General features: G+C 38.9%; 6 protein-coding genes across 8 annotated transcripts; 3 read left to right on the forward strand and 3 right to left on the reverse strand.

The window, feature by feature from the left end:
* The first annotated feature begins 21 nt into the window (after positions 1-21).
* Positions 22-1,977, forward strand: LOC127748837 (uncharacterized). Its single transcript, XM_052263978.1, has 2 exons — positions 22-299; positions 448-1,977. Exons 1-2 carry the CDS (start codon positions 279-281, stop codon positions 1,369-1,371), a joined length of 945 nt encoding a protein of 314 aa, XP_052119938.1. The 5' UTR covers positions 22-278; the 3' UTR covers positions 1,372-1,977.
* Positions 1,960-3,858, reverse strand: LOC113211483 (uncharacterized). The gene is made up of 3 exons (XM_026429864.2): positions 3,617-3,858; positions 3,169-3,508; positions 1,960-3,082 (listed from the first exon to the last, which is right to left on the reverse strand). Exons 2-3 carry the CDS (start codon positions 3,506-3,508, stop codon positions 2,112-2,114), a joined length of 1,311 nt encoding a protein of 436 aa, XP_026285649.1. The 5' UTR covers positions 3,617-3,858; the 3' UTR covers positions 1,960-2,111.
* Positions 3,859-3,991: 133 nt separating this feature from the next.
* Positions 3,992-6,788, forward strand: LOC113211415 (general transcription factor IIE subunit 1). Its single transcript, XM_026429779.2, has 7 exons — positions 3,992-4,379; positions 4,464-4,781; positions 4,867-4,995; positions 5,083-5,309; positions 5,511-5,721; positions 5,806-6,049; positions 6,152-6,788. The coding sequence occupies exons 2-7, from the start codon at positions 4,491-4,493 to the stop codon at positions 6,316-6,318; spliced, it is 1,269 nt and encodes a 422-aa protein (XP_026285564.1). The 5' UTR covers positions 3,992-4,379; positions 4,464-4,490; the 3' UTR covers positions 6,319-6,788.
* Positions 6,789-6,934: 146 nt separating this feature from the next.
* Positions 6,935-7,803, reverse strand: LOC113211434 (60S ribosomal protein L22-like). Of its 2 annotated transcripts, none has more exons than XM_026429807.2 (2): positions 7,630-7,803; positions 6,935-7,396 (listed from the first exon to the last, which is right to left on the reverse strand). In XM_026429807.2, the coding sequence occupies exons 1-2, from the start codon at positions 7,739-7,741 to the stop codon at positions 7,077-7,079; spliced, it is 432 nt and encodes a 143-aa protein (XP_026285592.1). In that variant the 5' UTR covers positions 7,742-7,803; the 3' UTR covers positions 6,935-7,076. The 2 variants fall into 2 exon arrangements, with proteins under 2 accessions (XP_026285592.1, XP_026285587.1); XM_026429802.2 differs by having other exon boundaries at positions 7,624-7,801.
* Positions 7,804-8,055: 252 nt separating this feature from the next.
* Positions 8,056-11,694, reverse strand: LOC113211424 (protein-S-isoprenylcysteine O-methyltransferase). Of its 2 annotated transcripts, none has more exons than XM_052263979.1 (5): positions 11,549-11,694; positions 10,232-10,323; positions 9,983-10,152; positions 9,678-9,895; positions 8,056-9,420 (listed from the first exon to the last, which is right to left on the reverse strand). In XM_052263979.1, the coding sequence occupies exons 2-5, from the start codon at positions 10,237-10,239 to the stop codon at positions 9,226-9,228; spliced, it is 591 nt and encodes a 196-aa protein (XP_052119939.1). In that variant the 5' UTR covers positions 10,240-10,323; positions 11,549-11,694; the 3' UTR covers positions 8,056-9,225. The 2 variants fall into 2 exon arrangements, with proteins under 2 accessions (XP_052119939.1, XP_026285575.1); XM_026429790.2 differs by lacking the exon at positions 11,549-11,694 and adding an exon at positions 10,412-10,627.
* On the forward strand, positions 10,771-16,724 carry LOC113211404 (uncharacterized). The gene is made up of 10 exons (XM_026429771.2): positions 10,771-11,187; positions 11,298-11,498; positions 11,580-11,803; positions 11,900-12,056; positions 12,143-12,312; positions 12,783-12,891; positions 12,970-13,191; positions 13,290-13,395; positions 13,492-15,556; positions 15,640-16,724. The coding sequence occupies exons 1-10, from the start codon at positions 11,080-11,082 to the stop codon at positions 16,349-16,351; spliced, it is 4,074 nt and encodes a 1,357-aa protein (XP_026285556.2). The 5' UTR covers positions 10,771-11,079; the 3' UTR covers positions 16,352-16,724.
* The last annotated feature ends 615 nt before the right edge of the window (positions 16,725-17,339 follow it).

Below are 17,339 nucleotides of genomic sequence, written 5' to 3' on the forward strand. Positions count from 1 at the left end.
CGACCATGGTTGACTATGGTCGCTCTGCCTTGCGTTTCATTCGGCGTAGTTGTTGACGATAGTCGACTACAGGCAACGACGCCCTCGAGCGTGGTGTTCGTAAAGAAATGAAGAAAAAGAAGAGAGATTCGGCGCGAAAAAGCACGAGCAGGAGCAAGCCACACAAAAGTCCAACTTAACATCGAGAGCCATTCAGCGAATATTTTGCCGAATTTTCGAAGCTAGGAGACCTAATTCTTAGTTCTTTCACTGCACTGAGACCTTATTTCCTATTCAAAATGAATATTCAAATGACTGAGGTAAGAGAACGTAGAAAATAATGCAATTGTTTGTAGATTGTGGTAGTAAGGTTATAGGTCTTTGTGAACTCTAGAATTTAGTTCATTCTACAGAAATGATCCTTATCCAATTCGTTTCAATGTTCTCATCCAGCCATTATCTTTTCAGCGACCAATGATTTTGACAAGGGAGGAGATAACCCGTCTCATTAAATTGGGACAGGTGCAGCTTCGCTCAAAGCCGCCTCAACCGAAGCCCTCATCATCTCAAGCTTCTTCTCAGGCAAGCAGTTCTTCATCATCTCAGGTCTTTGCATCAGCACCGAGTGAATCCCAAGGAAAACCATCGAAGGCTGAAGGTGCTGTTGGAGAGGGTACCTTTCATTGGCCGGAAAATTTAGCCAAAAAGCTTCTGGACATCGTTGTCCCCAAGAAAGCAACAGACAAAAGCAAAAACCAAACAGCATTTTGGCGTGAAGTTGCCACTGAGCTGGGTGCTGGCGCTGATGGGACTCAGTGCCGTAATAAGTATTTCAACCTAAATAAGACTAGGTCCTCAAAGAAAAGTGCTGCGCATGCTTCTGGTGGTGCACCAGCCAATTACACACCTTCTGAACTATACATGGAAGATCTCCTCTCCAAACTCAAGGATCCCATTGAGATCCCAGAAAACGCTGTGCATAAAGTCAGCTCTCCCCTGGCTCCTACCAACAACGGTGAGTCATCAGGCCAGGCTGCTGTTGAGAAGCCGTATCGCAAGAAACCAAAGACTGCTCATGGAAGTGGCACTCGCCACGCTGTGGTGAGAAATACGCTACAAAATCAATGGATTCATTACTTAAAACGGTCAGATGAGCGCCATCAATTACGTCAAGAGAAGGAGGTCAGGAAAGTAGCTCTCATGGCTGAAGTAATGGGTTTCAAGCGGGAGAAATTGGAAGTGGAAAAGGAAAGGTTGAAATTTGTGAGGAATAAATATGAGCAGAAGAAATTGATACAGAAGAGGAAGGAGGAGCAAATGAAGAGACTGATAGAGATTGAGGAGGAAAGACTTGTATTGCTGAAAAACATGCTAATTGCAGCAGAGCACTAACTTTTTTTTTTTAACTTTTCAACTTCTTTTAAGTAATGTGTTATTCGTTTAGGTTTTAAGTTAGGAGCCCAGCCCAAATTGTTGAATGGATGTCACTCATGTTCAGTCTTACAAGAACATGGTTTGACTATCCTTGAACAACATGGGCGAGGGTTCAGGAGTCAATGTATGTTCTTGTAAGACTGAATGTTGTGTGATCCATTTTTTTCTTGTGCTGTGATGTTCCTACTAATAATCTTAATTTTTTTATCCCTTTTTTTCTTACACAATATTAGTTCTGATGTTGCTGCCAATAATTTCCAATTGTTTTTGGAATTTATACTTTTATTATTAGTACTAGTGGTATGAATAGCAACCCAGCCCAAATTGTTGAATGGATGTCATTCATGTTCAGTCTTACAAGAACATGCTTTGACTATCCTTGAACAACATGGGCGAGGGTTCAGGAGTCAATGTATTTTCTTGTAAGACTGAATGTTGTGATAGCCATTTTAACCTGTGCTGTGATGTTAATTTCTCTTCATTTGTTTTTATAGTATTAGTAAGTTTTATTAGTGATAATATTTGGAAGGTTTTCAATGATTAAACTTTCTTATTTTTATAAAAGTAGCGTTTTGTTATTTGCTGTCTTTTTCCAGTCACACATGCCAATGCTTTATCCAGAATTCAACAAGTTTAAGTAAGAACTATACAAATTTTCACAGGGTTCCACATCCTCAAATATCTAGAAATACTACATACTACACATTGTTTGCATGCCTAATAACTGGATACATTTGGTCAAAGAGATCACGAGTTCGGTTTCGGTTATTCTGAATCGGGGCAGGAACAATATCATCATCATCTGAATCTCTGCCTTCACTTCCATTTCCTTCCTCAGAACCACTGTCATCATCATCATGAATGAAATCATCCGCATCATCACCACTCCTTATACACACATTGTGCAAAACACAGCAAGCCACAACTAATCTTGCAGCAAAGCCGACATCCCTTAGTCTCATAATCCCTCTCAAATATCTGAAGCGACTCTTTAAAATACCAAAAGCCTGTTCAACTACAACGCGCGTTGAGGAAACTCTTACATTGAAATCAATTTGTTCAGCAGTAAGATTGCCAAAGTCTTTGAAGGGAGTCACTATCCAATTTGTACCAACACCAACATAGCCTTTGTCCCCTAGTAGGAATGTCTCATTGGGGAAGAGATCCTCAAGGTTGCGTTCTGCAGTATTGTACAATTCCGATCTCCTCAGAACACGGGTGTCATGGAAGGAGCCTGGGTCACCACAATGTACATTCGTAAACAACATGTCAAAATTTACAACAGCTTGAAGAACAATAGAGTACCTCTCTTTGCGGCACCAATAAACCCTGCCATAGTCAATAGGTTTTTCAATAAATATGTGAGACCCATCAATTGCACCAATACATTTTTCAATACCAGCTCTACGAGCAAAGTCATCAGCAGTTTGTTGAATATTTGCCCCTCTGGGCCACACAATATGCTCAGGCATAATGGTAAGAATCCATTCAGTGATTCTTCGTATCACTCTAAACACAGTTGTTGTGCCACATCCGAATAAATTTGCAGTTTCTCTGAATACTTCATCAGAGCTCACCAGTGAAAGAAAAAGTAAGAAACTGAGCTCAGCACTTTTCTTCTCCTTGCCTTCAGGATGATTAGGGATAAAACCACTGGCATCCAAAGAGCCTGCAAAATGCATAATTAGAATTACACTAGAGACACATAGAATGTCAACATAAAAACAAATGCATATAATTTCAAAGGCACCTTACCAATGAGGTCATAAGCCACAGCACGATGAAGTCTAAAATCTTTCCGAAATTGTTCATCACTCTTTTCATGAACTACCTCTAGGAAGTTTTCAATCCTTGCTTGAGGGGCACCAAACAACAATTCTTCATAGGCAGCAAACATCTCACCCATTTCCTCCTCTTCGCTTTCTTCTTCTGATTCACTTTGAGAGCTAAACATTGAGTTATCAGAACTTGATTCTGAACGAACTGAACCTACGTCACTGTTTGAGTCGCTGCTGCTGCTACTCGAAGGCATATTAAGATAGATTCCGCGCTCTTGTGCATTCATCGCAACAATATTATTAAGATTAGCCCCCATCTGTAAAAATGCACGTTGGAAATGGCATTTTAACATTATGAAAGCACTACCACCATAGCCTAAAACAATGACAATTGTACACCCGAACCAACACATAAGTACACGTACCGTCAAATAGATCGACAGAACTATATCTTCACTTTCCTGCGCTGCTGCGTAGTATAATAGTACTCGGCTTACGGCAATGGAACAAGACAATTTTAATGATTCTGCTGGAAAATTTGAAAAAGCTGTAAGTAACGTCCACACCGATTCACAGGACGCGCGGAGTCTGCTAGCCGGTGCCTTCTCGTATTATGCCTCCTACAACTCCTAACACTACTCGAAAGGAAAGCACCATCGTTAACCATGGTTGATCATGGTCGACTATGGTCGACACAAATGGAAAGCACTCTGAATGTGAGGTGCACCTGTCAATAGCCGTCAGTAGCAGACGAAAGTAAAAATAGTTATTTCCAGATGCACTTGCCGCAGTGCCTATAATCGACCGAAGGCTGGCTGGCGGGCGGTGGGTTCAATTTGTTTTGACAAGCCTGAACAAGAATTAGCAGGACTCTTACCAACTAGTTTTAGAAAAATTTAAGGAAAGGAGGAACTTAAATTGGTATTCTTATCAAACTAATCTATTGCTATTATGTCACTACAGAATTGTCAACATGATTAGGTTGTTCTGAAAATCTCACCTGCTGACATACTTTGCTTGTATACAAACTTTGGGTCAAAAATAAATACTTTTCGAGTTTGTTTCTTTCGTCTCAAGAGCGATCACATTGAATCTAAATTTTATCGCACTTTTTCCACATAATTGAACTCAACATGTAGTGGTCCTCTGATACTGGACATCTTCATCATAACCCTTAGCTCAAAAGAGGTTAATTTTACAGAAGATTCCTTTATTACGTTAATATTAAGCTAGCTGATTATCTTTTAATCGATATTCTTTCTCTTGTTACAGGTAGATCCTTTTTAGTCCAAATTTACCATGTCGGACGAAAGGCTAGTGACAGAGGTTCCTAGCAGCCTCAAACAGTTAGCACGATTAGTGGTTCGTGGGTTTTACAGTATTGAAGATTCTCTGATGGTTGACATGCTTGTTAGAAATCCGTGTATGAAAGAGGATGATATATGTGAGTTGTTACGATTTGAAAGAAAAATGTTACGAGCTCGTATAGCAACACTTCGTTCGGATAAATTCATTCAAGTTAGACTTCGCATGGAAACGGGGCCCGATGGAAAAGCACAGAAGGTTAATTACTATTTTATCAACTATAAGGTAAATTTCTGATTTGTTTACACCATGCTTATGCATAAGATGTAGATTTGTTCTTACACTAACTTATCTGTCAATGCATTTTTAGACTTTCGTAAATGTTGTGAAGTACAAATTAGATATGATGCGTAAACGCATGGAAACTGAAGAAAGAGACGCTACTAGTAGAGCCAGCTTCCGTTGTCCCGGTTGTTTGAAAACTTTTACCGATCTAGAGGTATCACTCTATGTTTCCTTGTCATCATACGACTTGAAATGTAATTTCAATTTCAGCATACTTTTTATCTCATTTACCTTTTTACAGGCTGATCAGTTATTTGACATGGAAACAGGAGAGTTTAGGTGCACCTATTGTCGTCAGGTTGTTGAAGAAGACCAATCAGCTATGCCTAAAAAAGACTCTCGGCTTCTTTTGGCAAAATTCAATGAGCAATTAGAGCCTTTATATATTCTCTTGCGAGAGGTTGAGGGAATTAAGCTTGCACCAGAAATCCTAGAACCTGAGCCTGTTGATATCAACACTATAAGAGGGTATGTATTTTATTTTATTTTTTAAATTATTTTTTTAGATTTTACTATACACCCCAAGAGCCACGGCTCCATTTTTGGGGTTGGTATATAAACATTGTACTGTTTTTTGAGAACTTACATTATTATTAAGTTCTGTTTTATTTGCATATATTCATTTGTTTGAATGATTTGAGTTGGAAACCTTTTTTTTTCTCTTTACAGGATTGACTCTAAGAAATTATCTAGTCAAAGACCTTCTGGCGAAAATTGGTCTGGGGAGGCTACAAGAAGTCAAGGTTTTGCTGTTGAAGAAGCAACTGTCGATGTCACTATTGGTGATGAAGATCCCAATGCTACATCTGCAGGAATTCCAAGGAAAGAAAGGCCAGTCTGGATGGTAGAAAGCACCGTCATGTCATCAAGTGACCCTACAGTAAGTTTTCATCCAAGAATTTAGAATTCTGAAATTAGTAATAATAACCATACCTCTTCAATCATAATTTTTTTCCCTCTTCAGAAGGATCGTTCGGAAAGCGGATTACCTGATATAGCAGCAGTTGCAGCTGCAGCAGAGAGATCATCAGCTTCATTAAACTCTGGAAAGACAAGCACTGCAGCAGGGGAAGATATCATGTCAGTGTTATTGGCACATGAAAGACCAAGTGAACCACCAAGCAACACTGTATCTATCTCAGCTGCCACAGCCCTTGGTATGAAATCAGAAATTGATATTGACATCAAAGTGGAAAAAACCGAGCCTGGTCAGTGTTTTAAAAATGTGTTTTGTTGATCAATGAATACCATTTACTTATTATGTACCTCTGAATACCTTAAATCTAACCTAACTTTTTACGACATTACAGAAACCATGGATTCTGATGATGATGACATGGAACCTACGGTTTCAGTTGGTGGTAAAATTGTCCCACTGAGTGAAATCAACGATGATTTGGTGGCTAAGATGACTCAGAGTGAAAAAGATGCCTACATTCAATTGTTCCAAGATCATTATTCACATGTTTATGATTAATTTGACTTTTTATTTATTAGGTATAATTAACATGAAAATTTATCACAAATTTGTTTAAATGTTGTTTATTGCCTCTGTGTGTTAGCTATCAATGAGAATATGTGAGTGTTGATTTTTGTTCCATTTCAACAAGTAAATAATTTGGTAGGTCTCTATTCCTCTTAATAGTTCTATTTTATCAAGCAAAACCCAATTATTGATATTTTCATGAAAGCCTTAGAGAAGAGAAATGATATTCTTTCAATTTATTTGCATCTGCCAGCTACATTCTGTTCGTAATCTCTCTGTTATTGTTTTGTACCACTGTTAATGTGCATCTTGGACCAACAAAATGTTGGCAAACATTAGTATGTATCTACAATTAATGTTGTAAGATGTCTTTTTGTTTTGAAACACTTGTGATATTTTTTGTAAGCACATGTCAGTGTGTGTTCGTGTTTTGAAAGTATAGTTTGAGACTGATGGTGAAACGAATTAGCACTTATTAGTGTTCTACAATCACACTGGAGAAGGGTGGTACCTATTTTTTTCATTCCTGTTCTGAGCTGAGTTCAATCTGATTTCTTAAGCAAAAGTACAGTCAGATACTGGACAAGGATAAATTCATGCTCCATACTCAATTTCTACCAGTTTACTGAAAAAAAAATTGCTTGTGGATTGATTTCTTACTCATAATTTTGTTTTGCTGTCTTTAAAAAAATATGTCCATTTCACATTTTAACTCAGTTGTTCTACATGGAGGTGTCTTTTAGTTCGGTCTAGGCCGGGCTAGGTGAGGCATCTGCTGGCGAAAGACTAGCATCTCCTCTGGGATCGCCTCCTTCCACACTGACTCCCGCCCCACTCCCAGCTGCTGGTGCAGTAGCTTCAGCCGCCAGGGACTCAGCTACGGAAGCTTGAGTTGCATCTGCTTGTGCAGCAGGCGCTGTCGGTTCTGCCGAGGCTTCTGCGGCATTTGTCGTTACCCCGATAGCTCCTGCATCTGCAGGGGAGGCAGGGGCCTTTGGATGCGGCGCTGTAGCGTGCCTTGCTTGTCCTTTGGCTGACGCCTTGCGGCCCGCAACCGTGGTCCCCTTGCCTGGAATAGTAGCATAAGAGCACAAGTGTACCACAGGCACCACTCAAACAGGAAGTGTCAGTGCTCATAATATTTGAAGCCGTCAGAAAAGGCTATAACAATTCATTTCATTGTCACTATGGTGCCATCGACCAGATCGGCGTGGCAGCTTACTTCGGTGTATGTACTGTGTATATACCAATAGTTTTCCTCCCTGTGTGAAGCGCAATATTATTGGGGATGCTCACCCTTACCCTTGTGGTGGGCGGGCTGTGCTGCCGCCGGGGCTGGGACCAGTAGTGCCAGCAGAGCTAAACTCAAGGCAATACCGAGGAGGACGCGGAGGGAAGTCCTTAGGATGGCCATGGTGGTGCGCGGCGGCTAGGCTGACTGGACGGGGGAGTGAAGGAAAGTGCCCGGCGGGGGCGGGGCGGCCGCACGTAAGGGTTGCGTTCGACAAGTCGACAGACCGGTTCCCCCTCTCTCTCTTTCTCAAAGGTGTATGGGTCGCACGTGGTCCTCGGCACCTTATCGCGCCACCACGCATCAACGGGGCCCAACGAGTACCACGGTGCACGACCCAGCGAAAAACCTACGCTTTAACCTCGAACAGAATTTGAACTGGTGTGAATGGCGTTGATAACAAAAGAAAGGGAAAAGGCGAAAAAGGAATAATCCAGTTAAATTTGATAAACATATTATTTGGCTTTTTAGTTCACATAAGAAAAAAAAAAGTAATACCTCCATTCCAATAATATATCACAGTGTCTTTTCAGCAAAAATTGTTTCAGAAATTATTAAATTATTAGATCAAGTCATAAAACAAACTTAGCAAACCATATGGCTGTAAAAATTATGACAGGTTTCCAAGAAACAAAGATTCATCAAGAATTGGTCAGATTGTAGGTGACATCACTGTCAGTTAGTCACAACTATATGTACAATTCAGATTATGTTATTCAATGTAATTTTGACTTAATTTACATGGGTTAAGCAAGTTGATTGCACGGTTTAGACAGGCTACGATTGTCATATAGTGGATATGTTCTAGTTGAAAATCAGCCAATCAGAGGCCTCGAAAACCCACTCGAACGTATCCAATAAATGACAATCGTAGCCAGTCTAAACCGTGCAGATATTAGTATCAAACAATTACATTGAATCCAAACAACAGTTAGAACAGGGTTCGTACCTGGTACAAATTTCTAGTTTCCCTCACATTTTCCCTTGATTTCTAGAAATCACATTGGAGCAAGAAAACGCCACAAAATAAATCTATTTTGACTCTAAAATGAGTACAAACCCAACAAAACATTAATTTAAAATAAGCAAGAAGAATTTGGCTCCCCTTGAACTTTTTCCACACCCAGAACAAATTTTTCTGACTTCCACACAACACCTAGACTAGCACAAACCCTGATTAGGAGAGATTACCTCCCTATCAAGGCAGAGTAGTAATGTTATTTATCATTCAACAGCATAGAACTCGTCCCAAAATTTTGTTAACATTTGTGTTATGATTAAACGTCTAAAGGAGCAACAGAAAAAGAATATTTAAATGACTGCAAAATTAAATTCTTGCCAATCATGCTTCACAATAGACTGTAGTTCTGCTGATGTCGTCTGAAGAAAAGATACACTAAAATACAATGATATGAAATTGAAATTTTAATCAGGTAAATTGTAGCCATTTTCAGAGTTGTTAATGTTTTTAACCATAGGGAATATTTTTTTGTATGAGTAGGATGATAATTTCTAATAGAAATGCCCTTTCACACAAAAAAAATTACAAACACAACAAACAGATCCACAACTTGATGGTAGAAAAAAAATATTCTCCCATCTTGAAGTTATGTACTATGGTCTTCATCAAGAATGTATCCTCTGATGAATGGGAGACCGGTCCCAGTTTTCTGTTGATAATCATGATATTCAGCGCCGAAAAAGTTAAGCAACGTAATTTCTTCATAAAATATTCTTTCACGAAAAAACGACCAGCTTACTATAGCATATCCTACTATACAAATAGGATTAATTAATAGAACCTGAAATAACCACAATGAACATAAACAAAGAAAAAACTTTATCAGTATGTTTATATAAGTGAGGGTTATGAAAAATAAAGGGGGATTTATGATCGCAGCGCGAGCGTATCTTCAACGCCAATGTTGAAGTAAGGCTGGGCAGGGTGAGGGGGTGTGGAGGAGGACCTTCCAAGTGTTGTTTTTGAACTAGCAGCAGGGCTATGCTTGCTGCATTGCGATCGTAAATCAACCTTAACTGAGTGTAAAATGGAACTTACCTGAGATCCAATGGACCAAATAAACCATCCAACATACGATGGATGTCTCATGTATTGATAGACTCCATGAGTCACAAGTACATGACCATCAGCATGAACACTTTGGACTTCGTGATTAAAGTTTGAACTGGCAGTCCACATGGCAAGTTTCCGAAGAAATTCTCCAGAAAAACACATGACAAATCCCAGAACACTAAAATACCACATAGTCTTCAAACCTAAAAAATTCAGAATCAAATGTATAAAAAATTGTTACAAGATACAATAAAAAAAAAAATTTGGTCATGAAAATTTAACTGCATTACCTGGAAATAGATATAATTCCACAAAAAATTCTATCCAGCATGCAATAGCTGCCACCTTGTACTCTAAACCATTGTCAAGAACAAATGATCGCACTGAGAGTGATTTAGGGTTGGTTACAGCTATTGCAAGAAATTCAGTGAAGTGAAACATTGACAAAAAACATGTGTATCTGAAAATAAGCAAACATTTGCAGTTATCTGATGACACAAACTTCAGATTAGGAAAAATAGGTAAAAATGAAGACTTACATTCCCATGGGTTTCAGCGCACTTGAACCCAGGTCGACTAAAACAACACCAATTGAAAAGACAAGACCTAGAAGTGTAGCGCGCACCCCGACCTAGAAAAAGAAAGGTCAAGTTCAAAAAATGCAAGTAGGAAGATAAAACTCCAAACTTTTGATCCAAACATGGAGGTACTGCACAAACCCTGTATTCTTCATCTACAAGAAAAGACTTCAAGTAAAGGTAATCTATACACAGAAAAGCTGGCATTAATGCTGCAATATGAAGAAAGGTTCGAACAAATAGGAGAGCAAGACATGATGATGCTCCCATTAAAAAACAGTTTAGACTTAAAAATGTATGTTGATGGACCGCCATGATGCAAATGAATACAAAAAAAAAAAAAAAAAAAAAGGGATGTAAATAAACAACAAACGAAGCCGCTCTTCAAGCACAGCCAACACACTAGCAAGCAGGCACTACGATTCAAATGATTGTCTCTCGAAATATTTTCAAAGATTGAACAGTGTAATTTTAATCTCAAGAAATGAAATAAGAATTGGCAAACATTTGATGCTACACAACTTTCTTCAAGAATTAAATTTGTATTCTTGTGTTCTTGTGTTTGTAGTGGTACACAGCCGGCTACCAACAAATTTGAAATTATCGTGCCGTTTTTTGTTATGAATTGTCAAACAAATCAGTCCCAATCAGCAATTCAGTCGTTCAGCCGCGATAACTTAAGGAATGAAAGAAGAAAAGTGTTCCCGTTGTTTGTTGGGTTAAGCTTTCTCTTGTATGACTCTGTTATATTTATGGTCGCTCCCAGCTTTGCGTCAACATAGGGAAGGCAATTTTTAGTGTTTGACAGAATGCCCGACAAATCAGGTGGTCTTAAAAATGTCCAGAAATCTTTCAAGGATGTCGAAACGCTTAAAAGAGAAGAACGGAATAGACGACGATTGTTCCGCATCGAACAGGTAATCATTCATCTCCTAACCTCTCATACTTTTGTGAATGGTATACTCTCATACTTGACAGTTTTGCAGCATTTTACATATCGTTGTACAAGTGACTTTTATCTGTTTAGGTAAGACAGCAGTCGAAGGAGGTAGCAAATCTTGTACGTCAGAAAGTCAGTGGTGAACGAGAGAAACAACTTGGAATAGTGCAAGAGCGGGTAAAAGCAAAAACACAACAGTGGCAAGTTCGCAAATTGAAATCTTTGCAATCTGAGTATGAAAACACCATACAGAATGTTGGTAAAAGTCATACAGATGCAGCTTCTTTGGTATGTTTAAGAAAATATGTTTCTTTAGGTTAATTACTCACATCACTTACTTATTAGCTTATCTTCAATACTTTGTTGCAGCCTAATGAGGATGATTTGCGAAAAATTGAATCGGAGAGGACTTTAATTGCAGCCCAAAGAAGGGGACAGGATGCTTTGAACCGTCTGAGAGAAGAAGAGGCAGCCCGACGCCGAGCTGATGAAGAGAGAAGGCAAAATTTATTAAATACAAGGGCTGTTGAGGAAGCTCGTTCAGCTGCTGTAGTGGCCTTACCAAAACCTGAGTCAACTGTAGGCATTAAAAGGTATATAAAGCCCACAATATTTTATTGCCAGATTGTACATGTTATTGTCCTGTTCTCTATCGTTTTCATCTATTAAAATTAATAACTTCTTTGCAGTATTCCACCAAAATCACCAATTCCTGTAATGGCTCCAGTACCTAGTAGCATTATAGGAAAGACTGTCAGTAAAAACACCATTCCTGAGTGGCCAAAGAAATCATGGCCTGCTCAAAGCTTGCCACTTGGGATTAAAACTGAATGTCAAAATGAACAGGCAAGATTCATTCAAGAAAATTATAAAACCTTAAAAGATGGTACTTTTGCCTATGCTGTACTTAAACTGACTGCTACTTTTTCCAGGGTGACATAGTTCAAACTGTTCATGAACGGGGAATGGGCAGTAATTCTCCCTGCAAACAGCCATCATCTATTCTTGTGTCATCTCATGGTGATTCCATGAATACTACAAGGCAAAGAAATGTGCCACACAGTTCTCAATCTTCAAAGTCTACTCAACCATCTGGACCCATGTATGTCTCTTTACATATTCACATAGCGCACAATCTATTCTACCGGATATAAGATTAATCAAAATCAACCAAATACTAACAAAATTTGGATGCAATTAAATATGTCACACATGTTTTGTTCAAAATAATCATAACTAGTTTGTTTTATGTGCCAGCATTTTCCGTTTTTATGCACGGTTTAGACTGGCTACGATTGTCATTTATTGGATACGTTCTAGTTGAAAATCAGCCAATTAGAGGCCTCGAAAACCCACTAGAATGTATCCATTAAATGACAATCGTAGCTAGTCTAAACCGTGCATTAGTTTTATTGTGAATTCTGTTGCTGATTGGAAAACATACTTAAGCATCTATAGCTTGGTGATGGTTAGGCCTAGGGTTACCAAATATTACTCAGGGATAATTCTAGCTTTAGCTGGGCACCTAGCACTTACCTTAAAATATTTATGTAAATTTGATGTTTGTTTCAGGGCTAATACTTCTCATTCTGATGTCCAACTTTATGACTATACTAGTTGTTACCAAAGTCAGTATGGCAAGATATCAAGCATTGTGGAAAAGGTGCCGGAGTCAGAAGTGGTATGTATCTATCAAACTTTTCACATGTTTTTATTCTCCCTGATGATCCAATACCCCATGTACATTCTTTTTTTTCAGCTGAATGCTAATGAAGCAGCTAAAAGAGAACTTTGTGCTGAGAAGTTCTGTCAAGCACAGTCAAGCATAGTTCGAAGGGAACAACTAAGAAGTAAAGAGGCTCTCCAACGGATACAGGTGCAACGCGATTATAAAGACATCATGGGAAACCTTTCAATGCTTGCTAAACAGAATGCAGCTATTAGTGCATATAAAGATCCTCCAGTTCAATCATGGATTCAGGTAGAACACTTCAAAGTCCTGATTTCAGGAAAAGTAGAACTATTCTTACTCTTAGGTTGTATCTAATTTTATTGTTTGCCTTTTTTGTATGTGCTTAGAGTAAATCCCAAAACGAAAAATTAACTAGTGCTGTAGAAAATTTACTGCAAGGTGTTGAAGCAAGTCCCTCTAGCAGTGTTTCAGAAACCCCCTCTGACTCCCCAGGTAATTTTCTTTTCAAAACCAGCAAATTAGATGAATAACCTGAGTCTTTGTTTGAGCTTTTATGTTTCTCATGATGTTTCTATGTCATTTTTGTAGATGGATCTTTAATTGTCTCTCAACTAGGAGACACACCAGGCAGTGCACCGCGGCTGAATGTAGGAAGGTGGCAAATTCCAAACTTACAAACAGAACAAGTTGCACCTCCAAAAGATGACTATTCCCCTACAGGCTCTATTGTAATGGCACCTCCTCCTGCACCACATTTTACAACAATCACCTCTCGTCAAGAAAATACGGAAAGGGATTCGGCATTGAGGAGTCTTGTTCGCCGAATTAATGATGAGAGACAGTCTTTTATTTTAAGTCAACCAATTGGTTCATATCAAAGAAACCAGAATAATACATCTATCGACAAAACTGATTCAGATGTCAAAATGCTGGAGGAAAGAGTTTTTCTACAACGACAGCAACTGAGAGAACAACGGTCTGAAGTGAAGCACTTAAATGAAAGCATCATAGTTCCTGACTGTATGAAGCAACCAAGAAGGGAAACTCATGTTTCTCCCTCTACTTGCAGCACTGTGACACATGAGAGCATAACAATTGATTCATCACACTCAGGAGATTTCCAAGATATTAGAAATTCTTCACCTTTGGTTCCTCCAGAAGTGTTACCTCAAAGAGTAAAGAAGAAGCAAAACAAACGAGCCAAATCAGTTGTCAAATCTCCTGTCAGCAGTCCAGCAAAAGACAACATGAAGTACAGCCTCGATGTTTCTCTTTCCTCTGTGGTCATGGATCAAACTGAAAATAGTAGTTCTGGCAGCAAATCTCTATCGCTTCATGGTGTTCAAGTTCTGGTAAAACTGTGTGGAGCTGGGCAAGATTCTTCTGAGGGCAGTTCATCTAGGTATGGTGCTAGAGAAGATGAAACTGTGAAAGTGGTTGAGCTACCCAGTAATGAAAGTGATAAAAATGTTCAAGATGATCTTGAGAAAGAAGAAAACCATCCTATTTTAAAGAATCTCAAAGAGGTAAAGCATAGTATCAAGAAGAAAAAGGGGAAAAAGATAAAAGAAGTATCCAATACAAAAGTATCTAAACCTCTCAGTAATGTCACATCTAAGAAAACATCAAAATCAACTAAGATAGGCGAGAAACAAGAAGCAGAGAAAGTGAATGGTTCAAAAAGAGATGATAAAACTGCAAAACTTGCTCATGAACAGCTGAGAGCAGAAAAAGAGAAGCAAGATCAACCAGAATCCACAAGTACTTCCTATTTAAGCCCTCCTGATCGTGTTATATCATCTCTTACTGAAGATATAAAGGCTCTTATAGCTCTTGCTCAATCCAACATACAACCCCAGTTCAAAAACGCCCATAGTTCAAACAAAAGTCAAATTCAGCAGTATATCAACAGACTGCTTGCCATGAGCAGAGAAAGTATTGACAGACTAAATGTTAGCTGTAGTGAAGTGTCAACTCCTGCTTCTGCCATTTTTCATGAATCTGGACCAGAAAATGAAAGTGACCTTAATTTGACAGACATAGGGTTTGCAGTTCTTGCTGATAAAAAGCCTTTAAAATGTAGAGATTTGAGTCAAGGTCAAGAGGCTACTATAACTGATTGCCCTGACAGTTTTAGCAGTGACAATCATATAATTCACATAGCGCCAGAGGTAGATCAGTCATTTCAACATTCTGAATCCAATGATAATGCCACACTAACTGACATGACAAAACAATGCCATGAAAGAATTTCCGCTTTAACAAAAATGATTGAAGAAGTGAGAAGAGAAACTGTGGTCAGTTCAAACTCTCATTCTCATAGTGAGAGTGACAGATCATTTATCCCTAACCAATCGAAGAGCCCTATGCATTTTGATTCCACAACGTACATGAGTCCTCCTCCACAAGTGTTGGAATGGGCGGACATTGCTTTTCCTTCAAGATTTGGTGAGATAAGTGGAATGTCAGTTGATCCCTATGGTACAGCAGTCAGGCAACTGCTTGCTGATGTACAAAGTCAAATGATTCAGAAGGCAACAGACCCTTCAGTTATGACAGCTTCTCTTCAAGATAATCAACCAAAAGAACGGATTGAACTTCCAAGTGAAAATCGACCCAAACCACCTGTAGCATTCTGGAAGAATATTGAGAGGTATGTATCAGTTGCTGGAATGTTTAGTCTATCAACTGCAGTATTTGGAGTTACTGTTAATTATGTCTTATCTGGTTATTCAGGTGCAATGTTTCTAGTCCTACAGAGCCTCATGAGCTTTCTACGATCCTAGAACTAGGAACAACCCTTCCAGAGAGTGTTGAATCTCCGGAACCTGGATTTGCTTCTCCACTCCATCTTATGTCTCGACCATCAACGCCAGGCACTCCACCTGATGTAATTGCAGAACTTATGCGCAGAAAACTTCTCACAAGCCCTTTTGTCTGGGCTAAGCAGAAAGACAAGCAACATCAAAGGTCAAATTCAAATTCATCTTTAAAAAATAGTCTTGATTCTGATCTGAGTTCTGTGAAATCAGGGACAGAACAGTCTGATATATCAGCTAGTAAAGAAACTAACACTGTATCAGTTCAAAGTCAAAACTCTAGCTCTAATGGTTCAAGGGGCTGGAAGACTAATATACTGATGTCTCCTGTTGACTTATGTTCATCAGCCGATGAAGTTGAGGGCGACTTCAGAAAAATGGGTATTGGTTGGGTTGGTGCTATGCTTCGGAAAACTAAAGAGGCTGGGGCACTCAGCTCAACATCTGGCTCAGATGGTTCTCCTGTTAAAATTGATAATGTCGACTTCAAAGACCTTGCTAAAATGATAGATGATGAACCAGTTCTTAGCAGTCCTCTTCTAGCTACTGTTGTACAGGGAAGACGTCATTCTACCCCTGTGAAACATCCTGCTGACCACAGTTCCTCTAGTGGATCATGTCTAGTTTGATGAGAACTAGCCCATATTACAAAGGATAACTAGTTTATTTGATTTTGTTTGTCTTGAAATTCTAGTACAATTGCCAATGCTGTACATCATATTTTCTTGCCCTTTTATTGAAATGTCACTTTTCTTCAAATTAAAAATAAATAAATTAAAAGAATGCAAGAAAGCATGATTTACTAATCAAGTGTATAAGATATTTCTTTGCTGATGTATATCTGAAGTATATTTATTTATGTTATGTTATTATCCTTTTGTCTTAAATTCTGGGAGCATTTTATTTTTTCCAATGAACAAAAAAGAAAGACTGTGATCTGTTAGTTTTAAGTTCAAATAGTGTGAACAATATAATAAATACATTTGTATCAATCAAATCAAATAGCCTCAAATCTTAGCAGTCCCTGCCTGTGATTGATTCACATAGTGTATAATCCAACATGGTTGGATTTTTTGTTCGGCGGCGCCAATTGACTCAAAAAATATTTGGTAGTATGGCCAACAGTTTCATTGAGAAATACCCACGACGTTACCGGCACGCTTGTTTTGCAGGCCTGGGCTGCTCTCGACCTAGCTCTTCTCTCCGCCCATTTTGCCCCCTTGCCCCCATCCCTGTCTAGACGCACCAGGTCATAAAGTGGCTGTAAGGCGTGTAAGAGATAAGCGAGCATGCGATCAACGCACTTCTAAGGAAGTAAGTTAACGTTTTTTATTTGTCTTTTTACAGGCTACGCGCTCATTTTTCTTGATTTCATATGGTAATTCGTTAAGTATCTCGTCATACATATTCCAGTTTTACCCACCCAAATTGCGGATACATTTACGTGCCTTTTTTAGGGGAAAGTGTCGACACAGTGTAGAATTCGGACGCACACATTGTTTAAACTGTTAATGTCGCCATTTGTTCTGACCTCATTCAAAGCGCAACGACATATACCCCCCCGCATGAAAACGTGTTTTTGAGGCTCGCATAAAAACACATTGTCGACGTACTGCC

Source organism: Frankliniella occidentalis, unplaced genomic scaffold (assembly GCF_000697945.3).
Source record: "Frankliniella occidentalis isolate FOCC.00 unplaced genomic scaffold, Focc_3.1 Scaffold15, whole genome shotgun sequence".
NCBI lineage: Eukaryota > Metazoa > Arthropoda > Insecta > Thysanoptera > Thripidae > Frankliniella > Frankliniella occidentalis.